The sequence below is a fragment of the Theropithecus gelada genome, chromosome 7a, assembly GCF_003255815.1.
Source record: "Theropithecus gelada isolate Dixy chromosome 7a, Tgel_1.0, whole genome shotgun sequence".
Taxonomy (NCBI): domain Eukaryota; kingdom Metazoa; phylum Chordata; class Mammalia; order Primates; family Cercopithecidae; genus Theropithecus; species Theropithecus gelada.
In genome coordinates, this window is record NC_037674.1 from 13,848,700 (window position 1) to 13,865,055 (window position 16,356).

At 42.1% G+C, this 16,356-nt stretch overlaps 1 protein-coding gene across 4 annotated transcripts in view; it reads right to left on the reverse strand.

Moving 5' to 3' along the window:
- Positions 1–16,356, reverse strand: part of RASGRP1 (RAS guanyl releasing protein 1) — a 76,392-nt gene that overhangs the window by 22,815 nt on the left and 37,221 nt on the right. For all 4 annotated transcript variants that reach the window (XM_025390006.1, XM_025390007.1, XM_025390005.1 and 1 more), the window contains exons 3-8: positions 15,480–15,585; positions 8,533–8,595; positions 7,520–7,651; positions 5,419–5,572; positions 1,974–2,147; positions 801–917 (exon numbers count right to left, since the gene is read on the reverse strand). In XM_025390006.1, coding sequence (XP_025245791.1) covers positions 801–917; positions 1,974–2,147; positions 5,419–5,572; positions 7,520–7,651; positions 8,533–8,595; positions 15,480–15,585 — 746 coding nt within the window. The remainder of the gene's footprint in view (positions 1–800; positions 918–1,973; positions 2,148–5,418; positions 5,573–7,519; positions 7,652–8,532; positions 8,596–15,479; positions 15,586–16,356) is intronic.

Here is a 16,356-nt window from a genome sequence, read left to right on the forward strand (position 1 = left end):
TTTAAAAAATAGCTGGGCATAATGGTGCACACCTATAGTCCTAGCTACTTGGTAGGCTGAGGTGGGAGGATCACTTGAGCCTAGGAGTTTGAGATTGCAGTGAGCTATGATCATGCCAGCCTGCGCTCCAGCCTGGGTGACAGAGCAAGACCCTGTTTCTGTAAAAAAGAGAAACAAGCAAAACAGCCTTATGTCATAAAAGATTAAAGTATATTCTGTAAAATCTAATAATGTAGGAAAATGCACAGGACATTTAAGAAAAATATTCATTAATAAAACATTATATATTACAAAATGGTATCTGAAGAACTCATATCCAATTATCTGCTAAAATTCAACTATCCAGAATGTCATTCTCTAAGGGTTCTGGATAGCTAGGTTTTTAACATATCACTACATAACTACACTCAATGTGCGAACTGACCTATAGTCAACCGAACCACAATTCTCTTTGAGAACACATTTTAGAGCAAAGAGCTGCAGTGAGGGAATCTGTCAAAGATGGTAACTGAATATTCAGTGGCCTATGCACATGGGAAGAGGCACGCATTGTTTCAACTGGTCCAGCAGGAACATTTGCAGTGACACTGTCTGAGGCCAGACAAAATCACAGTTACTCTAAAAAATGTGACTTCTCCATCCTATGGATTTCCTTAAGGTTTGACTCCCTGCTGCTTAGCCTGGTTGACAAGGGATGGTGTGGTTTGGAAATGCTCTCTGGGCTCTCCCCCGAAGGAGAAAATGTTGGCACACGTCCTGAGAATGCTGCTAAGGGTCCCAGAGAAGACAGTAGCACTGACCTTATTGATTTCATGTGGGACATGCGAACTTGTCTCCTTGAGCCTCGAGATTGAGCTGTGACACAGCCCACCTATCACAGCCATCAGTGTATTGAAGTTCTGTAGTTGGTGGAGCTTCTGTGACACAGAAGACAGATGACAGCAGAGTCACTGTACATGTCAGTTACATGGGGAGCTGCCTCTTATCTCTGTGCCATGAGTCTCCCTTACACTGGCTGAAGACTAGTTATGAGGCATTGCAATTCCCTGTCCATGTCTCCCCTTCTTCTTAATTCAGACTGGTGGATTCCCAAATCTGGGAGGTGTTAAATCTCTCTCCTTTTGTTGTAGCTGATCTGTGGACCACCTTCTAGATCAGTGCTTTCTTAGAATCACCTAAAGTATTGGTTTAACACAATGGTTTCTGGACCAAACCCAGACATTCTGATTACCTGGATCTGGGGTTAGGCTTGGAGATCTGTACTTTTAATATGCCTTTAGTTAATATCAGAGCAGGTGATCCAAGGTCAGGGCTGTTGACTTTGAGAAACACTGATCTAGACCATCCAGAGTTGGAGAAAGATATTATTAAGTACAATCTTTTATTTATTCCAAATTTACCAGACTTTTATTTTTGAGGGTAAGGACTTTGTCTTATTTTCCCATGCAATGCCAGTGCCTATGTAGGACAGTAACTGGGACAGAGAAGCTAGAATCTCTGGGGAACTTCAAATATGGGTTCATAGTACCTGTTTTCCTCTTATAAAATGCCCCCTCAAACATTAAATGCAGCCATTCAGCACGGCATGGGCTCAAAGACCTAAGAATTCAGGCTGGTCCAGCTCCAGTAAATCTTAGAACTGCCCTTTCCTTTGCCATGTGGGCCAGACTCGGGAAAATAACGTAGGCTGGTAAGCATCTTTCGAAAAATGTTAAAGATCTAAACAGATCCCAAACTGGATCCTGACCCCTGATATGGCCTCTATGGCCCCCTCCCCTCCACACTGTCCTTGTATGGAAGAATAGACAAATCACCAGATCTAGATGGGGTTGAAGGCACACAAACCTCCCCACCCCCCACCATGGTTCAGGAGGGAAAAAAACAGCTCTAATAGGCTAAGCTGGAGGAAAAGGGGATAGAAGGTGTACCTGTACCTCATAGCCCAAGCCGAAAGTCTCAAACCAGTTATTCACCTGAGCCACCTGGATGAACTTGATGAAGACTTCTGCTCGGAGCTGCGGGGTGGGGCGGCTGAGAACCATCAGTTGTACCCACTGGGAGATACCGTTGCACAGAGCAATAGATCTCTCCATGGTGGGGTTTTCCTTCACACAGCTATTTACAAGGTAATTCTGATAATCAGAGAACTGCAGGAAAAGAAAAAAGAAAAAAACAACAACTATCAGTACTGTACTCTGGTATTCCAGAAGATTTAAGGGACAAGTCAGGTCTGCTCAGTTGATGGCTGGGAACTGCCATGGAACAGAGGAGCTCCTGGCCCTTTTTTACTGCATCTTGGCCACCTGCCAACAAGCATGGTGGGAGGAAAATCTTTCTTATTCTACCCACAGCGTGATCTCTGCATCGAAAGTTATTAGGAATAAGTGGATGTGTAGACACATTAGTTAATCCAAATACTGTATTTCATTAGATATTGTTACCGACTGTTCTAAATTCTAAAGAATACAGTACAGAATAAAGATCAGTATTGCTGCAAAGGTGAAGGGAATAAAAGGTAATTCCCCTGACAAAAACAAATCTCTCTTTCCCCAGCTGTTTTCTTACCTTAAAAATGTGATCGTAAAATCTGCCCTATCTAGGACATAGAATTGTTATGAAGATCAAAGAAGATAATGTGTGAAAGCTTTAACTTTTTAAAGTGCTACATATATGTAAGGTTGTGCTAGTGGAGTAGTTATGAATCTCATGCTAATACAAGCCTGTTTGTATTTCCTTCTCACCAACTTGAGCAGAGGCAAATGGAGTACCTAAAACGTGGTTAGCTATATGTTCGCTGACCATGGTTTCCCAACTTGACAATAGCATTGACTATAGTTGGCAATGAAACAGCATGTGTAAAACTGGAAATGTCCCTGAAGATCTAGTCTAAGTGATGTTTGTAGCTGTTGTGTCCCTGTCACAAAGAATCCCTCTGCTCAAATTGTATAACCAAGAGGGAGGCACAGTCTGTTTTGTTCTTCTTCAACATTCCTATGGAAGTCTTTGGTGCTTTTCCCCAATTACTTCCAACTCTTCCCTTTGAAAGAAGGTGTGACCATATGACATAGTTCAGCCAGCAGAACGTTGAGTGGAAGCGATGTAACTTTGGAGGGAAAGATGTAAGAGCCAGTGAATGGTCTGCCTTGTTGCCTTCCCACTGCTGCAGAGATCTTGGAAATTCCTGGCAAGATGAAGCCTCCATCATCTGGGTTCCTGGGGAACTCTGATCAGCCTCTGCTGACCCATGTTAGACATGCAGTGTGAGTGAAAAATAAACTTTTGCTAAGACATTGAGATTGTGCAGGAGGTGGGGGGGGGGGGGGTTGTTACTACAGTACACCTTAGTTCTGCCTAAGTAGTAAATATATAGATGAGAAGAAGTCACAACCCAAATAAAATAGTTGCAAATGAACTGAGCCCCATTTTACTGTGCTATAGCTGCTGATGGGTGGAAAGCCTATGAGTAGGACCAAAATAGCTCCTTAAGAGAGATACATAAAGCAAACATCTTACTGGTTCTAAAAGAAAGTAGCTACAACTTATTGAATACATATATTTTGAAAATATTCATTCAATTAATATAGTCCAGTGGATACATTTAATATACCCCTCCCACTATAAATGTAACATTAAATCCACTTTTTAAAAAAAAATTATCCCAGTAACATCCTCACTACCCCTAAAGTTTTATAATAAACAGAAGATATCAAATGCCTTTCAATTCACAGCAGAGATAAATTGCCCTCCAACCTCACGTTGGAGAGAAAACTTGTGTTTGGTGAAACTGTTCAGCACTGTACAGGAAAAACAAAAAATCCCTGAAATAGTCTTCTATGAAAGGACCATGCCAGTCAAAAGAAATGAAGGTTGAAACGGATGTTTTTACTTGCAAATAGAACACTGCTGAACCCCTGGGGACACGGGCTGGGATTCCTTGTTCTGCACTGATTTTTCACTTCTGCCTCCACTGATGTGAGCCCTGGCATCAAGCAGCCATCCTGCAGGCCTGACCAAGCAGCCTGCCAGTCTGACCCCTGCAGAGCTCAGATTTCCTGTGTGATAAATGGCTTTTTTCAGTTGCTCTCAGCTCTGACTGCTGTCCTTCCCCCTGACAGGGGAGGCACTGCCAAATGGGAACTCCCCAGGCAGAGCCTTTCAATTTGGGTCTGGGGTACTGAGAAAGGGCTGCAGAGAATGGAGTGTTAATGCTTGGAGAAGTTATTTCCAAATGGAAGCTGGGAGCTCCCTGACTGACTGGCCAAACAGCTGTGTGAAAACAGAAGGGATGTCAACATTATGAATGAAAATGTAAACTCTCCTTTGTAACCTGGTCTGCAGGTCTCCTTCCAGACACAACTGAGCTCAATAAATTGGTGGTGACCGACCGAGAGAGGCATGTAGTCCTAGCCTCAGCTCTGACTGTAATCAGCTGTGTCGACCTTGTTCAGGTCAGCCCTCTGGGCCTCCATTCCCTCACCAGAATACCAGTCATTTTAATAAATGGACCCAGCAACTAGGTGGTCTCTATTTTTAGCACGAAGGTGAAGACTGTACCTGTTGGTAGAGTTAGGGGCTAAGTGGAATAAGAGTGTCATTTCTCAGGAAAGCATATTGGCCAGTGAGGGTCTGTTGGCATCTGACACATTGACAAGTTCTCTTATACAGAACTAACGTTCTTTGGGATCACATATGGAGTTTCAAGGATTGCAGTGAGGACAGGATGCACCTGTGTGCTCTTTCTGTTCCTGATGATCAACTGAAATCTCTCTTCCTTTGACTCTGCTTAGTTGCCCCAATCGAAAGGTTAGGGGGTCAGCACAGCTTAGCTTCTAGAATCGCAGTGACTTCTGGGCCAGCACCACTGCAAGGATTTAGGTATGTTCTGGGCTAGGCCAGTAGAATCTATTTTGGGATTTCTCAGAGCCATTCAAAGCTTACCCCAGAATGAATTCAAACTCTGAGAGGACATATCCTTTCCCCACCCCCCTGCGCTCCCCCCGCCCTTTTTTTGAGGAAGATTAAAAAAAGAGTTATTGAAGCCTAATGATTATCAGGGGTGTGAGAGGAGGGGAGGGGGAACAGAGGGAGAGAGAGGGAGAGAGGGAGCGGGGGGGGGGAGAGAGAGAGAGAGAGAGTGTGTGTGTATATGTGTGATGTGTGCCCACAGTATGGTAACTTGAGTGAGTGGTGGGATGGTATCGGTGGGGGCATGGAAGAAGGGAGATGGGAGAAGCACAGGAGTCACAACCAAAGGAATTCAGATGGTACTGATTCTTCCAGACTCTATGATACCTGGCAGGAAAGCCCGCCACTACTGAGGGGGCCTCTAAGGTTATGAAGTGGATGGGCTGTTGAATTCTCATTTTATTTTCAGAAATACCCCAGGGAAGATTTTTCTCCCGCCCCTTGGGTACATACTGATATCCTTCGGAAGGACTTGAACTCCAGGTAGGTGAGGTGCTCGGATAGCTCTTCCGGTTCCAGATGGTCAAAGAGCAGGGAGACCTTCCGTTTCTTGCTGGTATTTGATTTTATCCTTTGAGTAAGTTTCCTGGACCAGTCACGGGCATTGCTTTTGTGGGTAAATGTGAAAGGGAGAAGACAGAGCAAAGGAATAAATCGTTTTTTGCAAGTAAATCCGTTAACATTTTCCACAAGAATATACAAAACACCATTCGCTAACTTTCCTTGGCCAGAACAGTACATTCACAGAGTTTCTCCAAATCAGTTTTTTTCCATGGCAGCAACCAAAACCACTTGCTGGTTTTCAGTGAGCCTTTTAACTGTGCAGCTGGGTACAGGATAAATGAGTTTACTTTAAGGCAGTGGGAAGGAAAGAGTCTCCGGTATCGGTCAGTTTCCTTGCCTTTGGTCCTGGCCCCGTTGTGTATCCTGTGGTATGTGTGCTCCCTCCATTCCACTTGTGTGTTCCTTCAATCTCATGTGAATGACAGGGACTCTCTATCTGGTTGGAAATCCCAAGGTAGTGAGGCAGTTTTCATGCCAGGAAGAGCTCAAAGAACCACAGCGAGAAGATGTCATAAAGGGAGGGAATCACGTGTAGAAACATGTGGTCACTCTTGGCAGAGTTGTGTCATTCTCCTCAAATGTCCTCAGCTACTGAAATGATCAAGGAAGCCTAGCTGACCCTAGAGTGCTCCCTGCCCCCATTATTTTCTTGTAATCAACCCATGCATTTCTTATTCAGTTTCCTTCACTAAACAAGCAAAGGGAAGTGGCCCCATTTTGAAAGACAGCAGGTTGCCTGTCTTTTCCAAACTGCGATTCCTGGGAACCTTGTCTCTTGATAAAAGGGTTCTGTAGTTAGTGAGCTTGGGAAGTGCTATAAATTTTGTAGCCTCTTTGACCAGTGAGCATATTACACATGCTGAAAAGCACTGCAAAAGGAAAGTTCATAACTCATTATTCCTCAATTATATCTGGCCAAGTAATATCCCACAGACTAATAATTCCTACAGAATATACTGTGGAAAATTTTGCTCAAGAAAAGTCAGCTAGGAAATATTGGGACAGGGAGACCTGGGGTTGAGAATTGCCCTGGGCTCTAATTTCATCTTTAAAATGAAGAAACTATTGAATAATCTCTTATCTTTCAAGTTGTGTAATTTTAAGCAGAGAAGTACAGAGAATCCAAACTGATAAACGGACTTATTTGGGGCTCTGAAATATAATCTTGAAATCATTTCTATGTGGCTATCGTGCATCACGGACAGGGCCTCAGAGGCTAGCTGATGCTCTGTCACTAGCTTAACTAGCTGGACCCCGGAGGAGTCACATTCTTGCTGAGCCTCAATTTCCCAGTCAGAAAAATCAGGATGTTGGATGAAATGATCTCTAGAATATATTATCAGTCCTAGAAGTCTATTTCTTAGGGATTTGTACTATTTCAAAATAAAGCAGCCTCACTGTGAAAACCTTGGCATACAGTGCATACATTCCCCTCCCCCTAATTAGGAAAGGCACTCATTTTCCCAGAAGGGGGTCAGTCTTATAAATAAGAATTCCAAGGAATAATTTAAAACATTCCTGGGATCCCATCCGGCTCTGGAAGTCTGAAGCGTCTTTCATAGACATCCATACATGTCAGAAGCCCTCTCCTGAACGCATTTTTTTTTAGCAGTCCTGTCCCTATTTACAAGTTCAGGGGTGCCTCCTGCATGAAGTGTGAGTTCAGTCATTTGCACTTTCAGTTTCTCATGATCTGGATTAATTTTAGTCAATATCTTGCTACCTAATTTCTTTTTGACTGGGACTTATTTTTTCTGCTCTTGGATATAAGTCACCTAGTGCTTTATCACCGTGCAGCTTCTCTGCTTTTCTGTTAAATGCCAAGCCTTCACTTTGGTGAGGCAATTTGAACCTGCCTATGTGAGGGGCTTCTCAGAGTGGCGAAAGAGAGCAGCAGTCACCGCTGGGGGTCAGAAGCCTAGCAAGCAACTGGGATTATATTACAGGAAGGAGGTGATTTCGAAAGATGAGTCAAGACCCTGACACTCACATTTGAGTTGTGTCAATCAGGCGGCAGTGTAACTCCTCACCCTTAGCTTTCACCAGTTCCTGAAACTCCTCCATAGTGTCTGTCAAGCTGGCATCCATTTTAAACATGACCCAGAATTCTGTTATCCAATACCTACAAGAAGGGGGTTAAAAAACACAATCCAAAACTGATACCTAGGGCTCACAATGTGTTGGGTTCACAAAGGAATCTACTGCCACAAAGAGAACTCAGAAAAAGGCAAAGTCTGATTCATCTACTAGTATACTGAAGGAGCTGGGGTGGGAGCAGGGAAGGAAGAAACCTATTCATTGAAAACCTTCTGTCCCTCCACACAAATGCTGTGGTAGGGTAAGGCATATCACAATCAAAGGAGCCATGACAAAGATTCAGGCGCAATCATGTGGGTCAGAGATAATTACAAAGGACAGAACTACAGATAAACCAAATGTCCCAAATGAGGCAATCTATTCATAGGTTATGCTTTATCATATTCGAATATTACATGGCTATTAAAAAGAATGTTTACAAAAAGTCTTCAATGACTAGAGAAGATTCTCATGCTATAAAGTTAAGTGAAAACTAGAGGATATAAAGCCGTATATATATTTTCATCTCAAAAAATTGGCATGAAAACAAGACAAAGGAAATATACCAAAATAGGTAACTGGATATGAGTGATCATTATTATAGTTACATTCTTTTCTACATTTTAAAAAATGTTCTATAATAAGCTATATTACTTGTATAATTAAGAATAAAAGTAAAGAAAATAACAGACCTTTAATTATTTCTCTGTTCCCTCCTTTATGTCATTTGATACCAAAGACTGAAAAAAGGTTGGTATGAAATAATTAAGCTCAGGTACATCAGAGAAAATTCACTGTTATGAAGGACCACTGTTTTCCGTCTGTCCAAAGGTGTTCTATAGAGTCAGGAGAGGCAGGGAAAGTCCCTTGCTTCGCCTTTCATTTCACCTTGCTCCACAAAATCTTGAAATACATAAAAAACATTACCTTACAAAATAGCAGATCTTCAGGCAAAGTCCTGGTGAATTCTTTGCCAAAGCATCCTTATAGGTAGGGCTGTGGTTAAGGGAAATGGAGGCCTCTGTTACAGAAATCAAATGACTTTCCATCTTTGGAAGTATTTTTTGAAACTACCTTCCAAAATATTTTTTCTAAAAAATGAAAATGTGATGCTTTATCTTTCTGGCCAAAGGATAAAAACCAACTTGATGTGTCCAGCTGTATACATATTATCGCCTAGAAAGGCGATTATGGTAATTTTCTCTCCAGCCCATGTCAACCTGGCTTACGGAAGGAGGCAGCAGCACCGCAGAACTGAGAAATGAATCGTGTAAAGAGGTCCCAGGACAGGTAACTTATAAGAAGTGAAGAAGGGGCAAATGACTCCTTGCCTGTGCTCAAAAAGCAGCCCCTATGAAGGACAAATGAAGCAGGAAAAAAGAAAAAACAGCAGCCCCATTTATCTTTTAAAATGTTTCTTTTAACTGATACACATGTATGCAGTGAATTCGAAGAGGAAGAAAGACATATTCAGATATGTCATGATAATGAAGAACAATAATATGAAAGTTACAATATATACACCTAGAGGATGTCAGTAGACTGACCTCATAGATTGTAACAGCAAGTCGGACAAACCGTGTGAAGAATCTGAAACAAAACTGGAGATCACCTTAAGGATCCTTTGCATTCTGAGCATTCTAAGAATATGAAAGAATAGCAAGATCTCATCAAGTTCACATATCTTTAAAGATAAATGGAAGAAAATATTCATTTATTTTAAGAGTCAAAGAAATGAGAACCCCAATGCCGTGATGAGCCTGAGTAGGTCCTGCCATTTCCCATCAACAGACTGAGGCATCAGGCTGTGTGGGCTGTGTGCCCGTCAAGGCCATGCCTTGTTTTCCTTCTAAAAACTGCATAATGACTACAATACAGGGTTCAGTGAATTCCAGCTGGGCCCATGAGAGGAATCCAGTGAACAACCCAGCAAAAATTTTAATGAACTGGGACAGGACTGGTCTTCCTTCTGTGGGTGTACGCATTTTAACGTTTGGAAAATTTAGAGTTAAATAAAAGTAAAAGAGAATGAAAATCGTAGTACTGATCTTTTTGGTTAGGAAGGAAATCTGTGCATTTTGAAATTATATATGCTTGTAATGTTTAAAAGCATATTAGAATGATAGCCTTGAAACTTCAATTTGCAATATATAATTAAGTTCTTTAGACTTGTGGTTTTAAATGGAAACCTTATTAAGTTTATGCATAGCTTTGGAACATCTAAGATAATGATAGCTTTACTGTTTATAAATTTAATCTATTAGAGTTTATAAAAAGACTATTTAGAATTCAGGGAGGTATCTGAAGCACTTAAAAATTATCTAAGATATAAAATGCAGAACGGTAGTTTAAAACCATTGGAAATATTTAATTAACATTATTGAAATTAACGAAACATTTTTCAAAGTCCCTTAAAAATGCTTGCTGAAACATGCTAGACTTATAGAAACAGTAAGATTTGCAAGCTAAACTTGAAACCCTAAACAAGAACTATGGTTATACAATTTGTAATTTTAATAAAATGACTTCTAGTTTTAAAAATTACATTTTAATACATGTACTGCCTATAAAATCTGCCCTTTAGATCACAGCAGCAAAACAAAAACCCGCAAAACCCTACATATCAACAAAGCTAATTGACATAAAAATAAGCACAGGGAACTGGCAGACTTCATGATGTAGAAAGTTTTATGACTGCCTTTCTTTGGGTGGGAAGGTAGAAGTGAGAATGAGATGGCTTTATGTTTCTTTATGCCACATCACTAGGAAAATGCATCACTTCAATGCAAAGAGATTCGGGCATAAGGCACATAGATAAATACCTCTTGGATTCTATATTTTTATCGTTTGTTCTACTTGTTGAAATTTTTATTCTTCCATTTTAAAGGGGAAGGCACAAAAACCACACTTCTGTTTTAAAGCTAAGTAGATACATTAAATTGACATGGTGACTTTTACCGTGTCATTCACCTTCTCCCAGTGGCTCCTTATCCTTTCCTTCAAAACTGTATTCTGACAGTGCACATTGGCTGCACGTTGGCTACACTGTGGTGCAGCATCAATGCTGTAAATCCAGTCAGTCTACATGTGAGTGCTGAGCCTGGGCACCATTCAGAATGCCATTCAGAGGTCCTTAGAGCCCCTATGCCATGGCAAAGGCTGCCCACCACGGGAGCAGGGCACCCTCTTTCTCACTTCATTCAGGAGCTGAAAGAAACACCAGCACATGCAGGCTAAACAGTAAGCGGCTCAGGCACCTGCTGATCTTGGTCAACTTCAATGTTTGCTGGAACCCTCAGACCCCAGACCTTTTTCTTCTCATAGCTAGTACTATGGCTATAAAGTGCCAGTACAGTTCTGACTGTACTTTTCAGGCATCCAAACTATTCAAAGCATGTTTTCAAATTTATCCCTCTCTTCTTTTAACAACGGAAATCAGGAGACCATCTGAGCTTATTTAACTAAAAATTATATTACTTCCAGGTCAGAGAACAGGGAAACTCAGCGTAAAGAAAGAAAATAATTTTGCCTTCAATGTTTAACCTGGCTTTCATTACAGGAGTATTATTTCATACTCTCAGAATCCCTTCCCCTACCCCAGGTTACACCTTTATCACATGTAAAAGTTCTTGTAAATATAAAAAGTATCCCAATGTTTGCACCCATAGTAATGCAACATTTATAGTGTCCTACCATGAAATAGCCACTAAACTAAGTTCTACATACAAGATAAATAAGCCTTGCTCCCTGTCCTTGAAAAACAGAGTCTAGCAGGGGAGATGACACACAAATAGGTAAGTTACAGTGTATGTACTTCTAAAATACAAAGATATATTTATATCTTGCTTAATTTGTAATTCAATCAAGTTTTCAGTACCCTTGCAATCTTTTATATTATTAACCAAATTGAAATCACAGCAGCTAGACACAAAGGTTCTGCAGTTTATTTGAAACGGTCATCTACAAAGACCAGAGGACACAGGCATTACACTGCAAAACTTACGGACTGAAGTTTAGGGAGACAGATTCATTTAGCTAACAGAATAAATGCACTTCCCACTCCCTGCGGGTTTTCCAGCGCAGACTACATCCAGGCCAGAGAGAGGAGAAACACACTTTGACTTAAGCAATACAAAATGAAAATCAAAGGAATTAAACAGATTTTCAATCAAGAATACTACTTTAAAACACTAGAAGTATTTTTAAAAGGGGAGAAGGGCTGGAAAAGTCAGGAAAAGCTTCCCAGAAGGGTACTGAAAGAGCTTGCTAAAAAAAAGAGGGTAGAGAGGCTTTGAAGGCACGGGAATTATAAAAGGCCCCATTACAGCCAGTATGTTGAGAAGTTCAGTGAGGAAGGGACAGGGTTTCTCAGAGAGCTACGGAATGAAGCAGGAAAAACTCGCTGGGGACAGACTGACGAGGCCCTTTTCCTGGCAAGCTAAGGAGCTGACATTAACTCCGTAGTCTGCAGAGGCTCAGAAGCAGTGGCCTGCCCAATTTGCTTTGTAGGAAAGAATTTCAAGGGTAGCTACCATGAGGCGGGATAGGCGGACCATGTAGATACAAAGACTGGTATGGGACAGTGGTCCGGGAGAGGGACTGCGGAGACATGAACTAAGGCATGGTATAGGAATGGAGAGCAGAGACCAGGTAAGTCATTTCTGAAGTCAAAGGCCAGGATCAGGTGACAGACTGTAGGAGGTGAAAGCAGGGGAAAAATCAAGAGTGCTTCTGATGTTACTGGTTTAGGCAAGAATAGATACTAACACTATTAACTGAAATTGACCATGACAATACACTTGTGCTGCATAACATTTTGGTCCATGATGGACCACATATCTGACAGTGGTCCCATGAGATTAAAATGAAGCTGAAAAATTCCTGTTGCCTCGTCATGTCTTCATAATCCTGACGCAATATAGGCCTAGGCTACTGTATTTGTGTCTTAGATTTTGACAACAAACTTTAAAAAGTAAATAAACATTAAACATTTTTAAAATGCAAAAGCTGATAGAATATAAAGAAAATATTTTTGCACAGCTGTAGAGTGTGTAGAGTCAGTTTTTAAAATTAAGTTTATAAAGTCACAGTAAGCTAGATTATTACTGAAGAAAAGTATTTTTTATCAATTTAGTATAGCCTAAGTATATAGTGTTTATAAAATCTACAGTTGTGTACAGTAATGTCCTAGGCCTTCACATTCCCTCACCCCTCACCCCTGACTACCCAGAGCAACTTCCAGTCCTGCAGGCTCCATTCATGGTAAGTGCCCCCCATACATACCATTTTTTAATCTTTTATACCATATTTTTACTGTGCTTTTTCTATGTTTAGATACATAAATACTTACCATCGTGCGACAACCACCTATAGTATGCAGTACAGTAACCTGCTGCACAGGTTTGTAGCCTAGGAGCAACAGGCTGTACCATCTAGCCTAGAAGTGTAGCAGGCTACGCCATCTAGGTTTGTGTAAGTACACCCTATGGTGTTCACACAATGACAAAGTTGCCCAATGATGTATTTCTCAGAATGCGGCCTAGTTAGGCAAAACAAGGCTGTACCGGTGTCAAAGGAGAATTAATGAGGTAGTGGCTGTGGGTGGGGACAGTGAGCTAATGAATATGTTAAAGTCTTAAGTGTTAGCAGGACAAACTGGTATAAACCTAAGAAAAATGGTTTAGGTTAGATGGCTGGGCGCAGTGGCTCATACCTGTAATCCCAGCACTTTGGGAGGCTGAGGTGGGAGGATGACTTGATGCCAGGAGTTTGAGACCAGACCAGGCAATAGAGTGAGACCCCTCTCCCCGCACCAATTTCCAAAAAAAAAAAAAAGGAAAGGTTTAAGTTAGAGAAATGCAGACTTAAAAGTCACCATCAGCACAGAAGAATGGTGGAAACTGTGGTAGAAATTCTGGTGAGAAATCACCCACAGAAAGGAAGCTGAGTGAAAGGAAAACCAGGACATTATACCTCCATGTAAGCAGAGCTCAAAGAAGCCTCTAGGTGAAAAGCTGGAGAAGGCACAACCCAAGAGGTGGGAAAGCCAGGAGGGTGCAGTTCCAGGAGCCTGGAGGGACAGCTGGGAGGAGAACGGGGTTGTCAGTCATGCCCAGTGCTTCTGGGGGTCAATGGAAACAAGGATGAGAAAAAGCCATTGGGCTTTGCAGTTAGGAGGTTACTGGTGACATCAGAGGAAAGTTCAAATACCGGGGGCCAACTTAACACAGTTACGAAGTGAGGAGGACTAAAGAGATTGGAGATAGTGAGTGTAGACTATTTTAAGACACTTTCACATCAAATTTTTAACCCTAACAATGAAATGAAGGGGAGGTAGGGTTAAGAGCTGATTTTTAGATGAGGAGACTTGAATGTGTTTTAGGCTAAGGGGCAGGTGCCACTGAAGAGGTAGAGTTTGAAAGTATAGGAGCAGCGATAGCTGGTGGAGTAAGATTCTATAAGAACCATGAGGGACCATGGGAAGGGGAGACGGGGATCTGCCCCACTGTGTAGGCACCCAGTAGTGCACTAAGGGCAGGAACCCCAAGGTACAATTTCTTTTTTTTTGAGACAGAGCCTCACTTCATTGCCCAGGCTGGAGTGCAGTGGTGCAATCTCAGCTCACTGCAACCTCCACTTCCCAGGTTCAAGTGATTCTCCTGCCTCAGCCTCATGAATAGCTGGAATTACAGGCATGTGTCACCACACCCGGCTAATTTTCATATTTTTAGTAGAGATGGGGTTTCACCATGTTGGCCAGGCTGGTCTGGAACTCCTGACCTCAAGTGATCTGCCCGCTTTGGCCTCCCAAAGTGCTGCGATTACAGGTGAGTTACTGTGCCCAGCCACCCCAGGTACAATTTAGTCCCTAGGCCAACAAACAAGTTTTTAGGGAGGAGTATTTAATCACTGATATTGTTTATAATCACTGGTACATGAAGTTAATAAAAAGTAGACATTGAGTTGGTTTCATGACGGTTTAAAATTCTCTGCAGAAGAGGCACCCACTTATGACCTGCACCTCTTATTTATGTGCACTTCTCCCAATGCTCCCCCACTTTGTGTGCTACTGAAGAATACCTCCTTTGAGATGAGAGGTAGAGTCATGAATAGGCATAGAGAAGGGATTCAGTCCTGATGGTTTTTATCTTTTCTGTGTGCTGTAAGATGAGGCGTGGGGAGTTAGGAGAGTGAGAAAGTGTTAGAGCAGCTACAAGTCATGACACAGTACCAAGAACCTGCGCCTTGGGTGCTAAACGGTCTCACTCCGCCTACAACTCTTCTTCTGTGGGGGCTGCTGCTTACAGTGTCATCAGCGAGAAGGAGAAAGCAGGAGCCTTCTCCACCCTACTTGATTCATACCCCATAATAAGGTTAAAATCCAGCAGGTTTTTCTTGGCACAGTCAGTCCTCCTGCCTGAAGCAATAAGGCACCAGCCGATCCTCCAGACGCTGTGGCACTGGGAATCTTTCTTCAGAATGTGGAGAAAGTTGAAGTATTGGACAGGAAAGCCAGAAAGAAATTTATCTTTGAGTCATGCTTGCACTTGTGTCAATCTGCACAGGATGAATGTCTATTTTGGACACTCTACAGACACAGTATTTTTTACTATTAAGAGACTGAAGATTGTGCTTGCATATTGATTTCTTTGACCATCCCCCAGAGCAATCAGCATCGACAACATTGCCCCACCCAACAGAGGTTACACGAACACACCCCCAACACATGCACCCATACCCCTGAAAGAACGTATGAACCTATTTGCCACTCAGGGTTATTTTAAACCAATAAAAATAAAAGCCTGCTTCGAATTTCAAGCTCTGTTTTGGGCGGATCCCATTTTGGGATTGCCAGCCTCTACGGTAAAGGATATAGGGTGACAACTTTTCGGAGCAGTTCTGCAGAGGAGATGATAATCCGATGCATGGTCAGGACGACTTGCAACAGGTGGTTCCTTCGACACAGGTTTCCATCCGCATCTGAAAATATAAACAGCAGCACCTGCATTAGGCCCTGGAAGGAAATTGGTCACCTGGTAGACACCTGCACACCCTCCGTGACTCAGGTGCAATCCTTCAGGCACAGTGATTTTCTTCCCTTGTCCCTGGCACCGCCCCCCTCCGTTTTTCTCATCCTCCCACTACATTCTCCCCTTGCAGAATGTCCATTGTGATGCTCATTAATTATCCCTTTCCCTCTCCACAGTGGTGAAATCGGGAAAGGGATAAAATCCGCATCAGCACACTTTAGTCTCACTGAAAGCAGAAGCAGATCCAGGTTTTGTGGGGCCTAGAGTTCATATAACTGGTCGGGGTAGGGGCAGGGAGAGACTTCTCTAAGGTCAAAGTGAGAAAAGTTGGTTTTTAATAGATTGCAGTTAAAATATCTTACCTTTACAAATTTTACAAAAACAAATGACCGTATGAATACACTTCTAGGGTCCTCCCATGGCCTGGGAAGGGACTCATGCAAGTGAGGGGCCCTGAAATATATGCTGCTCCAGTTTTATGGTTAATATGCCTCTGGATGGAAATAAAAGACTATGGGCAAACATTACATTTTAAGATTGCCAGTGGATTACAAGTACTCATGATGATTTGTATTAAAGAACACGGTTAGCCAGGTTTTCCAAATCCCAGCTGGCACCAAATAATCAGATGCATTTATACACTGGCATTGGGTAAAAAGATTCCCCTTGGAGCGGTTTTCAAAATCTTTTCAACATTTATGGCATGAAGTGTTAGGAGCTG